This window comes from Caloenas nicobarica, chromosome 3 (genome assembly GCF_036013445.1).
Source record: "Caloenas nicobarica isolate bCalNic1 chromosome 3, bCalNic1.hap1, whole genome shotgun sequence".
In the NCBI taxonomy this organism is placed as follows: domain Eukaryota; kingdom Metazoa; phylum Chordata; class Aves; order Columbiformes; family Columbidae; genus Caloenas; species Caloenas nicobarica.
In genome coordinates, this window is record NC_088247.1 from 51,856,941 (window position 1) to 51,881,480 (window position 24,540).

The 24,540-nt window shown below is 40.4% G+C and overlaps 1 protein-coding gene across 1 annotated transcript in view; it reads left to right on the plus strand.

Moving 5' to 3' along the window:
* Nucleotides 1-23,906, plus strand: part of NT5DC1 (5'-nucleotidase domain containing 1) — a 136,930-nt gene extending 113,024 nt beyond the window's left edge. The window contains exons 9-12 of the mRNA XM_065631354.1: nucleotides 4,504-4,622; nucleotides 5,444-5,602; nucleotides 12,019-12,187; nucleotides 20,904-23,906. Coding sequence (XP_065487426.1) covers nucleotides 4,504-4,622; nucleotides 5,444-5,602; nucleotides 12,019-12,187; nucleotides 20,904-21,022 — 566 coding nt within the window. The 3' untranslated portion in view covers nucleotides 21,023-23,906. The remainder of the gene's footprint in view (nucleotides 1-4,503; nucleotides 4,623-5,443; nucleotides 5,603-12,018; nucleotides 12,188-20,903) is intronic.
* The last annotated feature ends 634 nt before the right edge of the window (nucleotides 23,907-24,540 follow it).

Sequence of the window (24,540 nt, forward strand, 5' to 3'; positions counted from 1 at the left end):
CTGTGCTTGCAAGCCAGGCTGGAACATAACCCAGCTTTTATGTTAATGCCCTCGGGGCCTGAAATGACATTATTTTAAATTGCAGAGAGGCGTATTAGTATGATAGTTGTGGGTTATAAAATGTACTTAGTTTACAATAGCCTGCAGAGGCGGTAACCAGGGCTGCAGTGTGCTAAATGCATACGGGTGCCTGCACAGGGTGAGAGCCCGAAAGAGCTGCCCGAGGGTAGGAAGAGGCAGGAGCAGGTACAGGCACGAGCAGCGACAGAGTCACCACACGTTTTTATTCTATTGCACGGTTCAAAGGAACAAAAAATGTCGGTAATCCTAATAGCTGGTTTAACTGGATTTGTATGGAAATGAGTAAAAGGCTGTCAGGAGAAAGATAGGCAGGCAGAAGAAGGGGCTGCTGGGGAGCTGTACACACACTCACTGTGGTTAAACCTAGCACATCTTTGGTTGGCGTGGCCTCCGGGCACTTGGAGTTGCTTTCTTACCCCGTCCCTGCCCAGCCAAGTAGGTGTGAGGTGTCCTCGGGCTCTCAGGTGAGTCACTGGCGGGTTCTTGCCCTGGCACGTAACCAGCACTCGCCACAGGGCACCCAACGGGAGGAGCAGCCCTGGGTGGTGGCCGCAGGGGTGCTCAGCTGATGAAAATAAACCTCGGTGTAAGTGTGGCTGAGCATAGGCGAATAACTGTCAAAGCATAAATGCACCCTCACCGCTTAGCTTCTCTCTTAACTTCGGGCTTCCCAAACAAGAGCCCCTTCCCATGGGCTGGGGTTTGACAGTGTAAACACGAGCCAGGTTAAGGATAGAGCTCCAGGCTCAGACCCTGGGCTGAACATTTAGTGCGGACACAGCCTCAGCGCCACATGTGTTTCCATCTCAGCAGGTATAACCCATAAACGGGCAGCAAAGCAGACAGCAGTGAGCAAGCGTGTGCAGAGTCTTTCCCAAGGAGCACCTCTGTGCCAAAGTAAATTACCATCAGGTGTCATTTCAAGGGGAATAAGCTTCACTGATTACTTTTTGCATATTCTTTCAGAATGAAACCAGATGTTCCTCAGCCCATGGTATAAACCTGCAACTCTCGTTTAAAGGCAGGGAAGAAAATTCTCACAAGAAAAAGGATATTGAGTCTTGTTAGTGAATTGGTTTATCTGAAAAAAGGTATCTGCTAATGGTGATGGGAGTACCTTTCTGAATCAGAAAACATTTCCCGAGATGTTAGACACAGCAATATGCAAATTGCCATTCCAGCAATATTAATATTACACCAGCATGAGTCAAGCTTTTGTTGTTTTTAAAAAGGAGCAGTAACTTCTCTTCAGGAGAATTGCTCTGAATCACTGTTGAGGTTTGGGTAAGTGTGTTAATAGAAAGATTTTCTGGGTTTAATTATTTTAATTTTACTTGCTTGCTACCTTTACGTTTCTTGTCATGGCATGTTTTCAGTCTACAGCCAGGAATCCAGGTTGCAGTGATATATTAGACTTCAGAAGGAAGCAAGTCACTCTATCTAAATCATCTGAGAAATTCTTTTTGGTTATCCAGTCTGTTTGAAATTGTCAGGACGTTTCCTTTTCCTCCCAGCTTATAAGACCTGAAGCATTGGTATCCCCGCCTATATATGTGTTGCTTCCTGCAGAAGGAATATTTATAGCATTTCTGACCTTTGAATGAACTGTTATGAATCAATAACAGCAAAGTGGAAGGAAGCTCAGCAGCAGATTTCCTCGTATCAGAGTGTAGCCAGTGTAAGGCTTGGAATATCTAAAATATATTAGGAATATCTAAAATATATTAGGAACTACCATAATCACATTTATGTAGCATTTTTGCAGGAAATTTGCAGATTTCTTCAGCCATGTTATGTAGCTACTATATGAAGAATACATTACAATGCCAGAGACAATGGTGTCATTAATGGGATTTTAAGTTGTTGTGTATCAGTTTTCACATGACAGAACTACTACAAGAGGTCTTAACAGCCAGAGCTGAAGAATAATTTTCTTGGCTATATTTTGCCACAGGAAAAGTGGATTAGAAATCCTCGTTTCTCGTTAATGACTTACTGCAACTGAAACACCATTTGTTTTCTCCCCCTTCAGATTACAGAAACGAGATTGACACAGTCACCCCTAAATGTGTGAGCACAAGCAGCCATATGAGATGGCTGGAGACAAGGTTTGCCAGTTCAGATTCATTATCCCTCTAACCCTGCAACTCAGCTATCATAAAAGACCTTTCCTAGTTCCTGAGATTTCTGAAGCTCCTTCCAAAAATAAGGTGTTCTCGTAGTGAATTGGACATCTCAATGCTGTTTGCAGCCTCCAAGAATAGAGGAGGAAACCAGGCTTTGAAATTTCCCTTCATTTCATTGCCTAAAAGGCAAGTTCCTGACTTAATTAAATCCTTTCCTTCTCCGGAGCTGGCACCTCTAGAAAGTGCTTCTTGAACTCTCTTTTGCCTAGCGAGAGAGCCTGGCCAACTAGTTCAGATTGTAACTGTAAAATAGAAGCCTGAATTCCGGATGCATCAAGTTAAGTGAGGTGAATCCCATTGCTAGGGGTGACAGTAATAGATCTCACAGACTGACAGATCTTCTCCCTTGTAATTAGCGTGAATTTTTCCCGTCAGGACTGTCCCTCATGCCTTTCTGTGGAGGTAGCAAAGCAGGGTCGTGCTCTTTGCCGGAGCCTTCTGGTGCTGCTGCAATACATCAGGCTCCTGTTCACAAATGCAATGTTGTCGTTCTGAAAATCACCCTCATAATAGTTCCATTTTTCTCTAGTATTTTCCTGATTGGCTGAATGGAGAGAATGATAGCTATACAAATCTTCACAAATTTCAAGAAACTTTTAATAGCAGCTCAAAAGAATTGTTTTCATAAGTTTCTTTTTCTATGTCCATATTGTTTGAAGATCATGTCTACTCGTTCACCCAACCTTACAAATGTGTCTAAAAATACAGGGAAAATAAAACAAATTTGCTGAAGTTTGACAGCTTCTGTTTGACCAAAAGTTATTTGGTCGAAAGTATTTTAAAAAACAGTAAATGAAGGAGATTTTTAATGGATGCTCTTATTATTATCATTAGGATTCTGAAGAAAATCATAGGAGAAGACATTTCCACACAAGTTCTACATGAATTGTTAGTGTCAACTCTGATTTTTTTTGTTTTGTCTTTGTTTATAAAACACCTTTAATATAGAATCATTTTGGCCGCAAATAAATCCTGTGTTTATTCAAATTATTAGATTCATAATACTGAAGAATTATTTACTGCCTCTCCCCACATACCTATTTCCCTCTTTTTGATTCTTTTTTTTCTTCCTTCAAAGACCAATATACTGTCCATGTACACCTTCCGTGCTCTTAAATGTAAAGCTGTCTTGTTATTTCGCTGTTCTTCCAAAATTTGCATTTCATCTTTTAGCACTCTCTAACCGAGGGAAGTTTGCTTTCTTTGTCTCAGTCTTCTTCATAACACATTTTAAGTAGTTCAAGAAATTCTATAAAGAAAAATGGAAGTCCTGATATTCCATCTGAGTTAGATCAGAGTACTGTATTGGCTTCCAACCCTCTAGCGTAAAAAAAGGCATATTTGATTGAGACCGAATAACAATATCACTCTTCCGTTTAACCACTTCAATAGACAGAAGACCTTAATATTCATACTTCTGATCAAATTCTAGTTTATTGTTTTACTAAGGCTAGTATTTTGGCTAAAAGGAATTCTTCTGGCCATAGTACATGGATCTGAATGAGCAATAAGGTTACATGGACACCAGGACAGATCCAGCTGCTTTGGGACGAGCTAGAAATTAAGCCTGTGGCACAGTTAAGTGATAACCGGGGAGTTTAAGCTTCTGCAGATTTTTTTGGTTCACTGACAGCTGCCGGTGTGGATATATGACAATGTGGATTACACCACCAGCAGCAATATTGTCCACTCAACATTTCTTCAAAACTGGATGATAACTGGAACTGCTCATTGCGTGTGCTGATCTAAGGCTGATGATGGCTGTAAGAGCTACCTCAGTCTGTTTTGTTGCATTTATGTCAATGTTTAAGCAGTAGGTAATCTGTCTGTGGGGAAAGGTACATGCTGGCTCTTACAGCCTGTCTTCTCTCCTGGTTTTGCCTTAGATCTGCAGCAGCTCCTCCATCAGTCTGGTCCCTGTGGTTTCCTGCTTCTGCTGCTGCAGAAGTGTTTGGGAGGCAAAGCCTGTGACTTTGATTCCTCAGCTCTTCTGTAGCCCTTGCAGGCAAGGCTCAGCTGCTGCTTTTCTCACAAATCTCTGCCTACCCTCAATTACCAAACACCTTGACTGAACCTGCAGTCAGTACCAGGAGTTGAGCCAGACACTGGAGCTGGTTTAATGTCAAAATGGACCATGATCTCCAAGTTGTGCGCAGGCAACTTCTCACATGTCTCACAAATACAGGAGTGTGGGCTGCTCTTACTAACCGTGGGTGATTTTACTTGGTGATTTCAGAGAATGACGAGGAGCAGGAGGCTCTGCTGTCACTGGACAAGCCTGGCTGGTATTCCCAAGGCAATGCTATCCAGCTTTATGAACTACTGAAGAAAATGACTGGCAAATTGGATCCCAAGGTGTGTTACAAGTAGGAGTAAATCTTTCTGAAAATACCCTGTTTCCATCTAATATTCACCAGAGAAGCTTTCCTTGAAGTTATTGGTGTCATCAGTCACAAATTTTTGCTCAGGTTATGCTTGCTGTTGTCTAACAGATTGCAGTCCAGAACTGGAAGTAGCATATTAGTCTTCTGATAGAATATGTAAACTTCTAGATGTTTTATTCCATGCGCATGGTCATGCATTTCAGCAGCTTGGGCTGAAAAACAGTCTCCCTGAGGAAACAGATCAAATAGATTAGAAGGTGGCATCAGTAAAAACTAGGATCATGGTTTTTTAATTACAGGTCTGGATGGGTGAAAATGCCACTGGAGATGGTGGGACCATATTTTCCCTAGTGGGTGATCTACCCCCTAGGCACAGGGACTCTACCCCTGAGTCACCAAGAGATGCTCTATGTTCTCTCATGTTTCCGAAGTTGTCCAAAATTCAATCCTGTTGTTTAGTGTATTTTCTTAGTAGCCTTTTCCACTGCTTCCTGGCAGTTTATTACTGTCAGTGAAAAATCTCAGTGGTGTCCCCTGTGCCGGTCCCAGCTGGGCATCGCTGTCCAATGTCCCTGGAGGATGAGAGTGAAGAGCATGTGCAGGGCCAGCCTTTTCCTTACGGAGCTGGTTGAAGATAGAACCCCAAACCATGACACTAATAAGATCTGTATGTGTCATGGCCAATCGTAAACGCAGAGGAATTTTCATTAGGTTGGTTTAAAGCTCTTTTTCTCTCTCCATGAAATAGTTTGCTTGTGTTTTCGAACTTTTAATTTGCTGCTGCCCTTGTAGGTTGTTTATTTTGGTGACAGCATGCACTCAGATATTTTCCCAGCCCGTCACTATAGCAACTGGGAAACCGTCTTCATCTTAGAGGAGCTTCTAGGGGACAAAGTTACAGTGCCTGCGGAGACTGAATCTGAACCCTTGGAGAAGAAAGGAAAATATGAGGTAAGGGTTCCTTGCAGATGTGTCCTAGAAGAGAAGTAAGTTGCAAAAAAGCTTCGTGCCACCTGCTTTGAGAATGAGCTTACTTATCTTACCAGGCTGCTCACAGCATCAGCATCCCTCACAGATGTGCCCTCCTTGCCACACCGGGTACATCCTGTCCCGGCTTGGCGTTGCTTGGGTGACAAAGAGCCTCTACCCAGAGCTAAATTGTGGACTCAGAAAAACAGCTGTATCTGCAGTCCCTGAACCAAAAAACATAGTCGTCTTTTCAGGAACAATAACCTGCCCTGCATCCTACAAGGAGAGATTTCATGGTGGCTTATCACAAGTCCAGCACCTGAACTCTGCCGAGTTCATGACGTTTCCCTGCATGTCATGGCCAACAGTAAACACAGAGGAATTTTAATTAGGTTGCTTTAAAGCTCTGTTTCCTCTCTGTTAAATACAGTTTGTTTGTGCTTTCCCTATATACAAAGAACTTCTAATTTGCTGCTTCCCTCATAGGTTGTTTATTTTGGTGACAGCTGCACTCAGATAAGAGGGACCGTTCTGAAGTCTGGTCCAATGCAAACTACGGATAATTTCCTCAGATAAATAATGTGATTTTCAGGTTGATTGCAGCTGGGAAGCAGGGCCTTACCACAACTGCCACACTTTAATTCTCCCACAGAAGTTGGAAGGTTACTATGGTTTATCCTTCCCTCTGCTGCTGAAGAACAAAGTAGACAGGCAGTGGTGCTCAGATGGTCAAGGCATCAGCATTGTACCTCCAGCATGTCCTGTGTAGGAACTACAGTGCAGCTTAACTCTCGATTTGGAGTTTCTCTTCTTTTGTTATGTTCCTAAATAAATAGGTAATTTTCTTCTAATTGCATATATATATATGCTTTTTGCACTTTGCTTTGAAAAGCATGTAACTTTTTTTTTTCTTTTTAAATAATTATTCTTTGTGCTTAAAAAGGTAACTTACTAATAGAAAGATTTTTTTTGTGGGGTGCTTTTATACTAGAGATATTTTTAATCTGACTAAGAAGTGCTTTAAAAGCCCCTCTTTTTTATGGAGAAAAGGATTACTTCAATGTGACTAAAACAATGTAGATGTGACATCTATTTCTCTACTTTTTTAGTAGACTTGTCTTATTCTTTTCCGCCATTATCCTGATTTCTAAACTAAGGTCAGACAAGGACATTTGAGTCACTGAAAAAAAGAAATATAATCATTACTGTTTAGGCTTTTTCCTGGGTTGTAGAAAAATAAAAATGAAGACAAACAAACTCAAGCCTCCTATCAAGAAAAATGTGTTTCACAGTAAGAAAGGCAGGGGGGGGAAAGGAAGAGTGAGCGGTAATGCTGCATAGGTGAATATAACTTGATTTGATTTAATTAATTATTGCTATAAAAATAATTCATTCTCCTCCATGAATTTGTTCATTCTCTGACTGGAGACTGCTGCATTGCCACATAAAACATCTCTGCAAGGTTTGGGGTTTTTTTTATTCAACCATGGTTTCTTAAACATGCTCAATATGTACTTTTGAAGCACACGTATTTAAACAGACAGCCAGAACATGTTTCTTTTCCTGGAAGTACAAAGAAAAAGTTATCGAGTGATGTGTTTCTAAACCCTTGATGACGATTTGTTTTTCTCTTGTTGCAATACCTCTGGTCGACTGCTCACAAGATCAGTCTTCTCTGTCACTGCAGTTATCAACCAGGAAATTGAGACTTTTAGACAGGTGCTTGACATTTCACTAGCACTGTAGTACTCCTGATAAGAGATTGCAGTATCTTGGGGAGCCACCACCCCTGCCACACACAACCCCTGTTCAGTTTACATCCGCTGCGAGTGACAGCAAGTAAGCAAGGGAGAAATGAATTGCGCTGATTAAAGGAACCTGAGCCAGGGGGGCCCTGGTAGGTCAGTGGTGTTATTTCATTACCACGCTGCTCACTGGAGTCTGAACAACAGGTCACATCCATATATCTGCAGTTGACTGGACACCACTAACTTAACAGGACTAGTTCAAAGGGACTCCCTTTACAGGCCTATGAAAGTTTTATTTTCATTCCCCTAATCAACTTCTCCCATTAATCCTTTGGTTAAGAGGAGAAAAAAGCCAACTCAAAGGATTGTACAAAGTCAGGTGTTCTTGGAAAATTAGACACCAGCAAACTAGATTTAGTCTTATTCATCAGCCTTCTTATTCATTGGCAATTAAAAAAATACACTACTATTGCAGATTTTCCGTGCCATGCTGTGTGTGCAGAGAGAAAACTGAAAATTGAATACAAGATGCAATCCTCCTTCTATCAATCTTTACCAAATATTATTAAAGAAATAAAGTATTCTAATTTGCAATTGCGTCTTTCAGAAAGAAGTTACAAAAAACTGTTTTCAGTTGTTTGACTGGTATTTCATCACTAACAGGAAGAAAACAATATCCTCACACAAAAACTGGGAGGCTAGTAATTTCCATTTTCATTAGTTTTTGTCTTTTCCCTTCAGTTAAATGCATTATATAAACCAGATACACATAACTGTGAAATTATGGCAACAACTGCAGTTCTTTCAAGTGTATGAGTCATAACCAAATGAGCAAGAGAATAGCAAACTAAAACTATTCATGCAATTACTTGGCTCCTAAGTGAATTGCAGCATGCAGGGGGAAAAAAAATACCAAGGATTGTGTTGAAACAAGATTCCCCCCAGATTTGGGGGTTTGTTTGCTTGGCTGGAGGCTTTGTTTTTGCCTTCTGTTCTTTAAATGTGTGATCAATTCCATCAATGAAAACTCGAAGAAAAGCTGGAATTTGTCCCAGGATTTTGAGGGAAACTATTACAGAGGAGCTAGTCAGTTTGTAAAAACCTTGGGCTATAGGAATGAATGGAGCAGAAATGGAAGAATTTATTCAGTTATAGGTTATATTTTTGCAGTTAGAAGGAAAAGCTACTTTTTACAGTACTGCCTGTGACTGGTTTGTGGGGGGAAGGGACCAGGGCCTTCAGTGCCCCAAATTTCCAGGCCTCCCTTGCCCTCGCCATAGACAAGGCTGATTACCCTGTACCTTTTGGCTCTGTTTGTCTCTGTTCCTATTTATCTTTAACACAAATCTAACAGTACTTTCAAGAACAACCAGATGGGCTGTTGTGAAGCCTGGTGAGTTAAAGCAATATCCTTAAAGCAATGTCCTGAAGTGAAATGCATTTGGTGTTGGTCTCTTCTCCCAAGTAGCAAGTGATAGGACAAGAGGAAATGGCCTCAAGTTGTGCCAGGGAAGGTTTAGATTGGATATTAGGAAAAAATTCTTCACGGAAGGGGTTGTCAGGCATTGGAACAGGCTGCCCAGAGAGGAGGTGGAGTCACCATCCCTGGAGGGGTTTGAAAGGCATTTAGACGAGGTTCTTAGGGACATGGTTTAGTGCTAGAGTTAGGTTATAGTTGGACTTAATGATCCTGAGGGTCTCTTCCAGCCAAAATTATTCTGTAATTCCATGATTCTATGAATTTATTTTAAAGTCTGCTTATAGTGATTGATATTGTAGCTTAGGTACAGTGATCGTAGGTGAAATGTTTTATATTTGCATATGACTTTTGGGGGACATGTTGTGTGCAAAAGTTAGACCAGTGGCAGGCTTTCCCATTTGCACACCCAGCATGAGTGTGTTGTTCAGGTGCTGTAACCAGCACAGCTGTCCTAGCAGAAACACCTCAAATACTTGCTGTTATGCTGGCAAAACCATATTTTGAGCATTGATTTTTTTTCTGGCACAAGGAGTCAGTGGTGGTGGTGTTACTGCCTTGGCACAAAGTACACAGCCATCAGTACCATCCGTCATACTGGATGCAGTAAAGTAATCCTACTGCTCTGCACTTGATACAAAGACGATGATGGAGATGGCACATCTCCATCTAAATAATGCCTTTAAAAATACTAAGAGGTTGATTTTTCACTCCTGTCTCCTTTACATCCTTTTTTCTTTCATCTCTTTACCAAATGTAGAAAAACTGCAGAGCACAGCTCCCTGCCTATTTGTACTTTAGAAAGGTCATTTGTAAGCTGACAAATCAGTGTTACCCGAGGGTCCTATTAACAGATTCTGTCTGTTCTGTTAACAGAACTTATTTGTCTGCACTTAATAAAGCAAAAGTGGTAGTAAATATTCCAGGTGGTTCAACTTAATGGAAAGTCCTGGGACTTGAGGAACAGTTTGTGCCATCCCATTTCTCTGAAGTCTAACCGTAGTCTTTGAGGCTTTGTACCCTCAACAGGCACAATCAACAGCTGACCTGCTACTGTCTGACCAATATACCTGGGAGTAAAACTGCATGCTTGGCGGGTTTGCATAAGAAAGAGGGATTTCTCAGCACTTCCCAGGATCTACTGTCCTGCTGCAAGAGCAAACCCCATGTCTGGGGACTAGAGGGAAGGCTGGTGGACCTTCCAGAGCTCCTCACCCCCACTGTTGAATGTGTGCCTCCAGGCATGTGAGGTGTTAACAGGGGACTTGTGCCTCTTTTCACAGATTTATAGATTCGTGGTACATAGTCTGCCCTTCCTTGCAGGCTACATATGCTGAGGATGACATATGGACATCTTCTAGGCATCAGCTGGGGATGGCAGCAGGAGCGATGTCTGATGCTTCCTAAGGATATGGGCAAAGTTTTGCCAGCTCTTTTCAGATTTGAGATCAAGATTTAACCTACCAAACCACCTCTGTCATGTGGAGATAAGCCAGTAACAAAATTACAGGAGCTCTCTACCAGGTGATTTGATGACAACTCATATCTAACTGGGTTTGGTTTTACTAAGGGCTTGGACTGTAAATCCAAAATGTAACTCCTTCTTCCTTAACAAGGAAAAAATTCCCACACTGAAAATCAGACCTCTGAAAAAAATCAATTCATTTCCTCAGATTGCAATTTAAGTTGCCTGTTGAACCAATTATACATTTCAAAAAGCAGAAGCCTCAGATTTTTTCTCGTGTCAATAAACAAGGCCCTGTCTTTTGTGTAAATGCTTATGTGAGCCAGTACTGTGGTTCTTGTTTTGATTAATCACCTGAACAGCTGTAACAGCTTTCAGAGTTTTCTGCATGTGTCATCCAGATGGCAAACAGATTCTAATTCAGCATGGCATCTACATTTAATTATAACTGATGCGAAGTCTTGGGATTTGCATGGAGAGATAAGATTTGGCAAAAAAAAAAAGAAATTCTAAGATGCTGACACTGCGCGTGAAGGGGAAAAAAAAAAAAAAAAAAAAAAGGCGCTCAGCTCTTAACCGCTTGTTTTGAAACAAAAGATATGGGGTTTTTTTTCCAACCTAGTTACGTCAGAAGACAGAAACCAATAACTGTATTTGTCCAAGTCAGTACTTCCTCCCCACCCCCAGCTATGCTCAGAGAAAAACTGTTACGCAGAATCACAAAAAGAATGGTTCCGTGTTTACTGACATGCTCCGTTTGGCTGGATCAACACCTTTCTTGTGATCAAAACCCACAGACCTCTATCATAAACACAAATTATTCCAGCAGATTCTCAAAACTATTAAGAAAGGGGTTAAATGGAAAATAAAGTACAAAAGTTCACAGATCTGGAGGCACACGTTAGGATATTTGTTCTTCTATGCTGTGCTGGCCTGAAAAGTTACTTTGCACACAAATTACTTTAACAGATTTTCTACAGTGTAGTTCACAATTTTGTTTCTAATTTTTTCATCTTTCTGTAGAGGCCTCCTGGAGCTTTTCTCTGTCTGCTCGTGGTAATATATAGCAAGTTTCAAGATGAACTGCTAAAAAAATCAGTTTTCCCAATGCTGCTTTAATGCTTTCTTTAAAACATGAGTCAACATGTTGTTGTCCAAAGAGATACATGAAAAAAAATCCATTTTTCACAATTTGCTAGGCAATTGTATGGCTCTCCATGGGTCCTCTGCCTGTGTTCTCACTCATTCTTCAGCTCAGAAGTAGCATGACACAGGTGGAGTGATGTGTTCTTCACAGTTACTCCATCCAGCACCGGGAGACTCCTTTCTCCTGGGAGGAGTTACAGGCTGTGCCGCTGCTACCCAGCTTCTCCAGCAGAGAAAGGCAGCAGGCCATTCACACTGTCAAAAACAGGAAAATGGGGAAGAGAGAAGATTTTTAAAGGGAAAAGTATTTAAAGCCAACTTTTTATGTCCTAGGGAATCCACAAATTGCATAAACAATAGCATGGGGACTTACGGGAGGAAGATTGTTATTGTTTTTTCTTTATAATATTTTAAAGTCACATTGCTCTTGAGATACAATACAGTTTTCCCGGAAAATCAGAGGAACACTAGAGTTCCTTAAACTGATAGTTGTGGTTGGATAGGGAAAGAAGATTTCTTTTTTTTTTTTTCTCTGTTACATATTTCTCTGTTTTTCTTTCAGGGAGATCAGCTGAAAGCTCCTTACTTTGTTTCTGAACAGTGGGGCTCTTACTTCATGGACAGATTGCCAGGGCTGGAAAATGCAGAGGAAACTTTAGTTCGCACATGGTCCTGTAAATGTATAAGCACTTACAGCACTATTGCAATCCCTAGTCTTGAAGCAATAGCAGGTAAGGAAGATGGCTTTTTTTTTTCCTAATGAACATGTAGTATTCATAGTAACTTTATCATACTGTAGATCTATTTTTGAGATTGCACGTATCCAAAAGATATTCAAAAATACTCTGTTCATATCATACAACCATTAATGCTAGTGGCTGTTAAGTACTTTGATGTTTGTGCTTTTAAAGTTGTCTGATAACACCAGTTTTTTGTTTGTCTCTGCACATGTTAGATATTGAATTTATTCTATGTTAGAAGCCATTCTGTGGCTTGCTTTGAAAGTTTGAGTCATCAGCCTGCTTGCTGTATAAATATAATGATAAAATTGCCAGTGAACCATGGCAAAGAAGTTCATGTTTCTGCTTAGAGTGGCAAATTATCTGCACAATGGAAGGCCCACAGCAGCTGTGGCTGGGGCACAGTGTGTGGGTTGCAGATACACAGGTCTGCCCGTCACAGATCAACTACAAATTGCAAACCTCACACTCTTTCTTCAACATGTGTTTTAAAAGTGAATGCCCTTGAAGAATCAACTGTTACCACAAAAGTCATGAATTTCACTAAGCAGGTAGCCATGTACTCCCTTATATATCCTCAAAAATATCATTCATATTTACTGCTAAAGTGAGAAAAAAAATCCTCCATGCTTTAATACATTAGTTCAATGGTTTTTCATTGACATTACATCATTTAAATTCAAATCCAGCTCCTAATAAAATTAAATTAGTCTTTCCTATAACCAGAGTGATAATTATGTACTCTTACTCAAATAATACAATAATAGCATATCATTTCCTTAAATGTATAGAACTATCTATATTATGTATTACTTGTTAATTAGTAGTAATCTTTTATATTTAATGCCTTACCTTACAACCACACTTTTACTTACCCGCTTCAGTGTAAAAATGTATCTATACAATATCAGCTCAAGACTGCTTTGAGGATTTAAACTGCTTTGGGGCTTAGCTGCTATAAATGGTAGTTGCTACTGAAAGGCCAAAGAGGTAGTTTTTATAAAGAAACTTTTGGTACAATAAATAGATTTTTTAAAAATTGGTATACATACACAGCAGCAACATTTCTGAGGTCTTTTGGTTCTGAGTTTTTGACACAAGTAAAAAAAAAAACAGGTAGCAAAGATAATTGGCTGGAGAGATGATGTGTGTTCTGAATGTATTAACAGCATCTTTCTCTATGTGTAAATTGAAGAGCATCAGATCATGTAGATCTGATTCATCTGTTCCCAAGAAACCAGTTTCAGTGTTTTTAATTTAAGAGAAAGAAAAACATGCTCAGCAGGACAGACCGATATAATTAATTTATTTTTTCAGCTGCAAAATACAGCTGAAACTGACAATAAACTTCATTTCAGCCATAACAAATTATTATTCAATAAAACAGAACTAGCTTGTAAAAAGTCTTCGGGACCCAGTTATTTCCCAAAGGGTCTGAAACCCCAGCTTTCCCAAAGGATTTGACTACTTGGTAGTAATTTTCAACACAGAAAGGACAGCTTTCAGTGTATTACAATTTGTGCAGCCTCTCCTTCCTCCTCCAGAAAGGTGTATTCACTTGTGCCCCTGAAGGCCATGTCAAATCATGCAGAACCCAAAAGATTACTTCCTGGCCAATAACTGACAGAAATGTTCCTGCCATCGTTATTCTGCTCTGTGAGATGTCAAAGTACAGCCACCTCTGAAAGATTAAAGGGAGAACTCATGAGCAACTCATTAAGAAAGGGGGAACCACTCAGACATTTCTGCTTTAAAGTTATCCTTCCACTCAGGCAGCATAATTTCATTTACAGGCTGTAATTAAAGCTATAATTGGGTTTTGACTAGATCGTAGACTTATGGGGTGAGTTTAGATTGCTTCTTTAAAAACCCTGGTGGTAATACAAAGTGTTGATAATTTTTGAGTGTGAAAAACAGTGAAAGTAAGTAAATCACCAAGTATTGGAAATATTTATTTGACCAGGTTGGAATTTTACATAACCTGCAATGTCACATGTATAAGAAAAAGTTGCTGGAAGCATTTATGTACTCTGGATTGGTGCCTAACGTATTCCCTCTGGATTAAGATGGTAAAACACACACAATAAACAATGTAGGCTTTGTCTTCAGTGCTTAAAAAGCTTAATGTGTGACTGTGTGTGGCTTTTCACCTTAAGGTAAGCAATGTTTGTCACCCATCCAGAAGAAAGAATAGAGAAAGGGAAAGAAAACATTTGTTCTACAAGAGAGGGGAACGTGACAAATTTAACCCAAGTTTGGAGAGTAAGGCTGATCTTGGTGAGTTTACCTGAAAGTGAAAGTAAAGGGGTATATCATCACTGCATTTATCTTAATACAGCTCCTTCACAGTCTCAAAATGCAACTTATTTCTTTTTATTAATCAGTCAGACATGCCTGTGATCTCAAACAATTTCTTGTTTTCGGGCTAACTTCTTCACCTTACCTCAGAAGCCCTTCCCACTGCCCTTAGATCCAGGATGAATCATTCAGATAGACATTAATTAACAGATCCCTGAAAGAATAATACCTGCTAGTAGGATCTTGGCATTCTTTTAGAATTTTTTTAAATTAAGTCTTCATCTAAATATTTTAAAATAGTACAGTCTAATATTTTATTTTGATCAGTTCCAGATCAAGGGAAGAACCACATAGGGCTATTTTCTCGAGGGACCTCCAAAAATCACCATTTAAGCTAAAACAAAAAAGAGAAAAATTTCCCTCTTGTACGAATTTTCTCATATAAACACAAAACAGCAAAGGAATTTCTAAGGCTTTCCTTCACTGCAGACTCTGTCAGGCTCAGATGCAAGTTCAGTACATAGCTGTTTTGTTCAAGCCGGGGCCAGCAGTCCCTTGGCCATAGGGTACACCCAAAGTAACGTGAATTGTTACTCCCAAGATAACTGTGGTGAAACTGCATGCCACGGGCAATCACAACAGCCATGATGGGGTGGTCTTTCCATTCCCTCGGCACTCATCCCTGCAAAACTCTGACAGCAAGGCTGCTGCTCCACATCTCCCTGCAGTTTGCCGCTTGGCTTTTCTCCAGTGTCACCCTCTTGCATGTTAGATACGGCAGAAGGGTAACCAGTAAAAAGTCCCAGTGGCAAGAAATCTCTTCCTCAGGCCAAGTTCATGCTACAGATGTCTGCTGGCAGAGCTGCAGGCATGATCTCCCACCAATACACCTGTGTTGGCAAAAGCTTTTACATAGGTGCAATTAAAGCAGTAAACCTGCACTTTCGCTGAGGCTAGTTTTAGTCTTTATTCCTAGGTGCCCAGGAATCACAGAACAGTTTGGGTTGGAAGGGACCTTCAATGGTCATCTAGTCCAACCCCCTGCAATGAGCACGGACATCTTCAACTAGATCAGGTTGCTCAGAGCCCCGTCCAGCCTGGCCTTGAATGTCTCCAGGGATGGGGCATCTACCACCTCTCTGGGCAACCCACTCCAGTGTTTTACCACCCTCATCATAAAAAATTCTTCCTTATGACCAGCCCACATCTACCTGTCTTTAGTTTAAAACCATTACCCCTTGTGCTATCACAACAGGCCCTGCTAAAAAATCTGTTCCTGTTATTCTCATAGGCCCCTCTAAGTACTGGAAGGCTGCAATAGGGTCTCCTTGGAGCTTTCTCTGCTCCAGGCTGAACAACCCTAACTCTCTCAAGCCTGTCCTCATAGGAGAGGTGCTCCAGCCCTCTGATCACTGGATAGCACACTGCAAGTGCCAGCTACATCCAAAGTTTTAGTAACTTCTTTCTATAGAGTCTATCTGTACTCGAGAGTCCCTGGTCCTCCTCCTCCTCCTCCTTCTCCTCTTCCTCCTTCTCCTCCTCCTCCTCTCTAGCTTTTGAGTCTTTGCAGGCAGCAGCAATGACTTCCATGTAACTGATAACAGGAATGTTTCCGTCATGCTGAATTCACTATTTCAGGAGCTTTGTTTTAGTACAGCAAACATCTGACCTCCTGTTTAGGAAAATCGGCCTTAGAAGTTTTGCTAAAAATAACTGCTTTCAGATAAATCTACTTGTGACCTCGAGGTTTTTTTCTTTTTGCCATTAGTATGCTCCTTCACATTCTGAGCCCTTGCTGCAAGTGCTGCTTTGACCGTTATAAAACAGAAATGGGTCAAGAGATAAAAACACTTAGTATTTAAAAGAAAACCAACACCCATTACGGTTTATGTGCAGACTGGCAAGTCAGGTCACTCAATAGCACAGCCAAACTGATGAGCTCTCCTGCAGCAGTTGTGCTTACTCCACTGTTGAATTATTGTTAGAAATTGTTACATTACAAAATTAATTTTTTCCTTTTTTTTCAACAGCGACTTTGTAATACCATGAAAAATTTATGGCAAAGGTTCTAAGCCAATGTAAATTACTGGAATTCCTGTAAAAGCAAAAGAGTTAATACTGGCTGGCGATCTGCCCCTATAGTTATACCACCTGGATGCTGAGCTGTAAGATGTAACTCTCTCTGTGTCTTCTGAGATTTGCCACAATTAAGCAGTTCAAAGACTTTTCAAGTTAAAACTTGGATATAGCTCATGAGGCTTTAGTTTTCCTCCCTGTGCCTTTTCCTTGGTGATAATCGGGAGGATATATTTGGATTCCCTTAAGAACACAACCCTGCTGTTTACTGGGAGGTTTCTGCAGCATCTGGCTCCAGCCCTGCTGACTGGCAGGGAGCAGATCTCAGCGAAGGGAGGGGAGTTTGGCTTTCTGCAGGGCTTCGCAGTCGTCACTGGGATGCTGCTGGGGTGTCATGATTAAAAAATGTTGGCTTTGCTTTTGTTGGTCAATACTGCAAAATGATTCCTGACATTTCTGCTGTGTATTTTGGGAGAAATCTCTTTCGGTCTTAGACTGTGCTTTTAATTGAAAAACATGCCTTCCATCTTAAGAGCTTAGTTAAGATTATATTTGTTTAATGTATTGGTTTGTCCAAGGAAATCTCAAAAAAGGATTAGACATGAGTATTGAGTTTATCGAGAAGGCTTGTGTCTGGATTAGATTATAATTGTCTTCCATTCAGTTACTCAAATATTTTCCTGATCACTCATCAAGAATATTACGTTTTCCCTTCTTCTTGTGGTTTCTTTTTCCGTCCTTATGGCTGGAACTCTAGTTTTTCTTCTGATAAAAGCTTGTGGCTTTCATTTAGTTTGCTCACACTGACTGAACGCACACAGACACTGAGATGTTGTCAGCTTAATAACTATGAAATAAATCCAGCTGTAATACCTAAATGCGTAGATATGGGTGTACCTAAACATGAGAGCACAGTGTTGTAATTAATGTCGTGTAATACCTGGATCTGGATAACTGGCACATGGCAAATGGAACACGGTAACTGATAGTGGTTACTGTTCAAACATCTTCATTTCCATTTTATTTACACCAGGGCTGGGGTAGGGCAGGGCAGGAGTCCTGCTTCTGAGCTCAGCCTAAGGCTTGTAACTCGTGAGGGCTGCCCAAGCCACTGGGAAACACTGGTAATGCTGAATGGTCACTGCAAACGAAATTGGTTTTCATCACTCACACTCAGGCTCTGGTGTGGGAGCAAACAAAGAAGTGGGACAGAAATTCAGGGGGATGCATCTGCTAACCTACATTGCTGTAGATCTAGAAGGGGACATAGACCTTGAGACTCTTCATGTCTGACTTCTAGGAGTCTTTGAATCTAAAAGTTAATATTCTATTTGTCTTGGGAACAAAATGAGTCTAGGTGGAATCATCCAAGTACGACAGAAAAATTCTGAGAGTGTGGTCCTCAAGCAATTGGGTAGAGCCATCTAGTTCGTTCTTCCAGCCTCAAGTTTGTTCAGGGTTGGTTTTTTTTTTTTTTAGGAGAGTGCAATAAAGGATGAATTTTGTGCTGAGTTCGTTATCAGTGGTGGTTAGAACTGATTAGAGCTTCACTGTGAAATAATCTCAGAGAGGACTGGGTATCTGTCCCCTCCCTTAATTTATGACTCTCCATCAGGATTAGGTGAGAAGTGGATACCAAGATGCAAAGATCTGCCACGACAGCAGCAGTTGTGAGCATGCACAGTAGCAGAACCTGAAGAAATTTTCTGGCAAAAATACTAGGAAAACAACTTAGAAATAAGCAACTTTTTCCTGAGACTGGCTTTATTATCAAATACTGTACCTTATTTTTTAACATGCTTTTGCATCAAGTTGTGGCCTGTGCAAGCAGTTCAGTTTAGTGAAACGGAGCTGCTTATAGCTTCCCTGGGTCATCAGTGCTAACATGGAATAAGACCAGATACAAAATGAATTGCTGCAGTGTCCAGGAGGCAGAGTCCAGACCTGTATCATTGTTGTTTGTTGATGGGTCAGTATTGCTGGACCTAGTGATACCATTACCACTTACATCAAAAGAAGTTGGATCGAGCTGTGGTGTACAATTCACATGATGCCTTTGCAATCCAGGGCAACTGTGATTTATTTTAAGTTGCAAAGTTTTCACAGAACTTAGTTTAAATGAACTTACAGAAGTCTTCATCTATGACATTTTCTGGATCTCCATTTTTTCATAGATTTTGCTTTCCCTCAAAAAAAACCTAAATTTCTCTTTCCTTTAGTACTTGGCCTTCTTCCTCACTGTGTGTAGCCAACTAAGATTCCACATATGCCTTTCTGGATCAATCCAGAGCTTTCTCATAAATATATCACACAAATACAGCAATAATATAAAATTTTGCATACTCCAGGCAAAGCAGGCTCAGGAAATGAAATAATTGATGGAAAACAACTGGAAGTAGAGGAAGATTTTTGCTATGTGAAATCTGCTTAATGGGTGAAGAAGAGTATTTGCTTCCTGCAACTTTCACTGATGCCTTGGGCAACATTTTGACATATAGACACCTTCTGATCATCTTCCAAAGTCAAGCTGCTCAGACAAAAACAATATTCAAGTGGATAGATTGGGGTTTGAATAGTAAAAAAGTCATTATTCCCTTTCAGACTCTTGTGCATTGTATATAGAATGGGTTTGGTGTTTAAGCTGGTTGTATAAAGCTAGTTTACCAGGAAATATCAACCAAATGACCATTTTGATCCAACCAGTTCTTTTCTTCAGCATAAGCAAGTCTGCCCCATTTGTGCTACTTTTTGCTTAAACTACTCTTGGGACGTTCCAGACTGCTAGGCTAAAAAACTAGTGAAAGCTTTTGTATGAAACTAACTGTGTCATGTTTAACTTTTATAGCTCATAAAGATATTTGTTTGCTTTTTTATTATTATTAGTTATTTTGGAAACCTTTGTTTTAAATAGAGCTGTCATAAATAGACTCAGCAGCCAGTAAATCCACTGGGCCCCCTGAAGACTAGAAAAACATCTGCCTGTTCCGCCATGCTCACAACAGGCTCCAGAAGTTCCCCTGACTCAGACAAAATGAGAAAATGTACTTCTTTGACAAGCTGAAGTAACCCACTTTCTAAAGTGTAATTCACTTCCAATCAAGTCTCCTCCCATTCCTACTTTATTCCAGCCTCTATCTGATTTTTCAGCTGGATCTAAATACTGATTTGCTTGCTTTAGTTATCTTTAATATGGTTTTAAAGCTGCTGGCGGACCTGAATGCTGTCCTGGTGCCGGCCTGTGAATCACTCGTGAGACAGACCTGAACTTCCTGTTGTTTGTGCCGAAACTGCTCAGATTGTGGTTTTCGGTTTCACAAAAGGTGCTGAGCACAAAAAAAAAAAAAAAAAAAAAAGTAGAGCATATAGTGACAGGATATCATCACCTCTAAGTTACTCCAAATAAAAAAAAAAATATTAAAAAGTTGTCATTAATAGCTTACTGTTCAGATGAGCTGAGGTAATAGTTTTTATGTTTTGCATTGGTTCTAAACACAACTTGGGAAGGAGCCAACGCTCTTTTGTTGGGTTTGGATTTTTTTTCATTTATTGGAAGGGTAATTGTTTCTTGAATGGAGTTTCATTTGTATGTTTTATTTTAATTTGGTTTCTTGAACTTTGAATATGAGGTGAGCGTGGGAAGTATCAGTTTTCTGGCGTGAGGGTGGGTGGGTCGCAGCTGGCAGTAAAGACTTTTAAAAAAGCTCCAGAAAAGAAAGCTCTGACTGTTCAGAACTATTTTAATGCATTCAGTGTTCTTTACAGACTGGATGTGATGAGTACGCCAAGTTACAAGTGCAGATTTCTAAGAATGCTTGGTACAAAATGATGTTGTTGACACTGGACTGCAAGAAGGGCTAAGAGCGGGTGCCTTTGGGGAATCCTGCTGTTACAGGCATGAAAAAAAGAAAAAAAAAAAAAAAAAGAAACTGAGTTCTTTGTTTTAAGCATAGCCCTTTTGTAAGTAGATTGCTGATACAAAGGAGAAAGGTGACAAATTGAAGAATGAACTTGAAAGCGTTCTAGTGGGAAAATTCCATCTAGGCTCAATGAAGATTTTTGTTTAAGCATTAGTTAAGTCATTTTCTATGACTAGCATTATTTCAACAATCAAAGAACTGAATATCCTTTATTGCAGTTGAGTAGACTCTGAAAGTCAGACCCTCAGACAGCTGAAGATGTCAAATAAATACGTAATCACACAATCTGATTGAGTTCTAATGCCGGTGAGCAAACAGCTCAAGGGCTTAAGAAGTACTGCTATTCACCACAGGCTTATCTTTTATGTGATATGGGTTGTGTTGCTAATCAGATGTGCTATGTTTCTGTCTTTCAGATTTACCACTGGATTATAGATTTACACGATTTTCCTCAAATAACTCAGCAACTGCTGGGTACTACCCAAGCCCTCCAAGAGCACTGCTGCCAATTGAGGGGTCAGTGACTATGAAATAGGTTGACGTCCTTTTTCCTTAAATAACCCTGTGGCCATTACTTAAACTGCTATGAAAGGCTAATTGGTGAAAATGCTGTGTGATGCTTCCTAAAATAGAATGATGGATTAAAGCAGACTCCTGTGTAGACTTGTGTTTCACTTGTTGCTCTGGTCCAGCCAGAACAGGTGAGCAACGCATCTTTCTAAGTCTTCTGACCACCACTATTTTTTGCAATGTGCTTGTTGGCTTTTTCCATGCACTTCCCACATCCTCCAAGAGAAATGTACTAGTAATAACTCATCCCAAGTTACATTCTTCATTTTCAAGGATGTTTTCAGGACTATCCCTATTTAAGATGATGCTGTTGCTACCAAAAGCCCCAGAAAAGCCACGAACCAGACCCTCAGCCATACTTCATTAAGAGTTACCTTGGACTGCCCAGGTTATCACCATAGGTCAGTGTTTTGCAGGCTCTGAGGAATTTATTCGCTCACTGTAACTGTTCTTGGAGATACAGAAAGACCGAGGCCCAAAGAGAAAGATGCATCATACCCAAAAAGAGACTTGAATGGGATTTAGGCAGCTAAATGCACACTGGCAGTCCTGAAAGCCTTTGTCACGTGCTTCATATTCCTGAAAGTGCCTAACCACTATTCAACAGCAAGGTTCCCTGCAACGCCTTTTCCTCCTTTAGTCTTCAATACCTCAAGAGTCAGAGCTCTTCTGCAGAAGGAGGGAAGCCTGTGCACAGGTCCCTTCTCAGCTTGAGTGGATTTGAACCCGCGTTCTCCACCTCCCTGGGAAATCCTTCCGAGAGTGGGAAGGACATAGCACCCAGCTATATAGAGCCATCCTTGCTAAGTACAGACTCAGCCCAAAAGAGAAGCAAGACTGAAGACGTAAACTGAGTATGTCCATTTTTATTGCCTAATTTAAGCAAATGGGCATCCTGTTCTCTGCAGATTCCTTTCCAAAGACCCATTCTCCAGGGCTTTGGACAGGGAGCCTTCGGTAATTAACGCAGGGTAGCAGATGCAAAAACATGTCAAAGACATGTTTAAAGAACAAGTTTAAAGAACAATAAAAATAAACATGTTTTTCATATTTTCAAGAAAAAGAATTTACTTTCTTAAGCCTAGACAATTATCAGAATGGATTTAACTTGTGTTAACATTTAACTTGTGTCACCACAGGTCACTCTATATTTTTGCAGTTTCACCAGTTAAAATATTTTGTGTCAGAATCAGACACAAACACCATTCCACCTAATTTCAGAGTTATCAGCTTTTGTTTCCATACTTTTTTCTTACCTTTACATAGGATGTTATTTTTACATTCTTGTGATCCAGTATATTTACAAGTAAAATGCAACATTTCCAATTTAACTGGAAGCATTGTTTTTTTGAAAGGGAAAAATAAAAGAAGAGAGGAAAAAATTGAGAAAAACTTCGCCTAAAACAAGGTGGGTGAGGAAGGAAAATGAAAGTGCCATTCTCTTCCTCATAAACTATATGCTGAAAATATTTACTTAAGAAGGTACCAATAAGTAACACAAGTATATTTTGAAATTTTTAAATTAGCATCATGTCTTGGGCAGCAAATCTGGCTCATGATAAGGGTATGATTTGTACTAAGCAGGGAGTTACCCAGATTGAAATTTCAGATCCCTGATTACAGCATCATTTGAAATTCTGACCTGAATCAAGCAATCCTCTGCAAATAATTTCTAACTAGATTATGATCCAAAACAATATTTTGTGCCCTCACATTTTTGTTGTTCTGAATTTGGAGCTGATTTTTGTAGACTACGGGGTTTTTTTCTTGCTTTTTAAAGAAAGTTAATTGAAGTTGAATTGTTAATGGAAATTAGAGTGAAAATCATCTGAGTCAGTCCTCGGATCCTGGCATCTCAGTGGAGAAGAAGTAATTTTTTTTCATGAGAGGGTGACTGATTCCAAGGACAGCCTGAACACAAAGTCTACCAGAACAAATACGTCTACGGGCTTGCCCATCTGGGAGGTGACAGTACCCGTTTCTGACAAAGGCTGTCACCAGCCATTTGCACTTGCTGCCAGAGGGACCGCACAGTAGCAGAGAAAGAAGTAGACCACAGAAGGCCACTGTAAGCATGACTCCATGTGCCACCATAGTCTGGGGCTGCAGGAAGACTTAGGAAAAATAATGAAAGTGTTTGCCCAAAAAACAGGGTTCTTGTGAAATCAGAACTTAACGACTCTTACTAAAGACTCTTCTTATTCAAGAATCTCCAAAGATTATGCAGGTCTTATTACAAAGCCCTCCAAAATCAAACATAGCATTTTCTTTTAGGTTGGATGGAAAGGTTTCATGAATCCAGGCAATTTTTCCAGTCTCTCCAAACAGACTTGCAGTACCAGTATTTGTCGATTCAGCCACCAGGTTGCACATGCTCAGCAGTACTGATGGCGTGGCCTGGCTGCCCTGAGCGGCTGCAGAAGTGGAGCTGGCCATGGAGAAACTTTAGGAGGGCAGTCGGTGCTGTGGTGATGAGAGAGATGCTGGAAACAGAGGTGGCCTGGAGACCAGGGAGAAGATATGCACGTGGCAGAAAATTGGTAGAAAGCTGGCCGTATTTAACATGCTGCTGTAAAGGCACCAACTTAGCTGGCTCCTTCTTTCTTTTTTTTTTTTTTTTTAACTCCTGGAAATCTCCGAAATTTCTTGGAAATTAGCAGAAAGATCTCTGAAGTGCCTGCAAAACTATCTTGAGTATTGGCAGGGAGACATAAAGTCATAAAGATTAAAATCACTATGTTTGGTTATATAGCCCTGAAAGCCACAGTTTTGCTTAAAACCAGAGATGAATACCAAGTCTCTTTTGGTGTCTGTTTTGGTATAAAGCATATACGTCTGAATTTTAAAATAAAGAGAGTTTATTTCTGAAGAAAAAAGTTCGTTCTCTGAATTTATTTTATAGCTGAGCAGCAAAGAGAAAAAAGGGAGACAAGGTTATCACGAAGCAGTGCAAGGAGAGGTTCATGCTACAGCCTTGAACAAAGCAAAGCTTGACCCACTCAGAATAAAAGATATATAAATCAACCAAAAACTAGTATAAATTAATACCTTTAATAAATTGATACCTTTAATAGCTATAGGAAAGTCAGCTTTGATGCAAAGCAGAGCTCACTGCAAGTGTTTCCTGACTAAGGCTTGTTCCTGGAAACTAAAGGCTTCTTAATCCCCAGTGAGTAAAAGTCAAATAAACAAATGCAGATAGCTCATCTGTGGTAGACACGGGGCCTTGCTGGACACAGGCCTTTCTGAGGCTGCTGCTTCCCGAGCTTCTGGGGCTCTGCAGCTCGTCTGAGTCCCAGGTGTGTGACAGTGCAGCAGCGCTGGGGCGATTCCTGAGGGAATTCCCGGGAAAACTTGTCTGATGATTGGCACCAGGAACCAGCACTCCCGAAAGTGGTTTAAATCTGCTAAATAGCAACCAGCCATTGTCCAGCCTGATACGGCAATTTGCCTAGGGAAAAAAAACAGCTGCAAAAGAGAGAA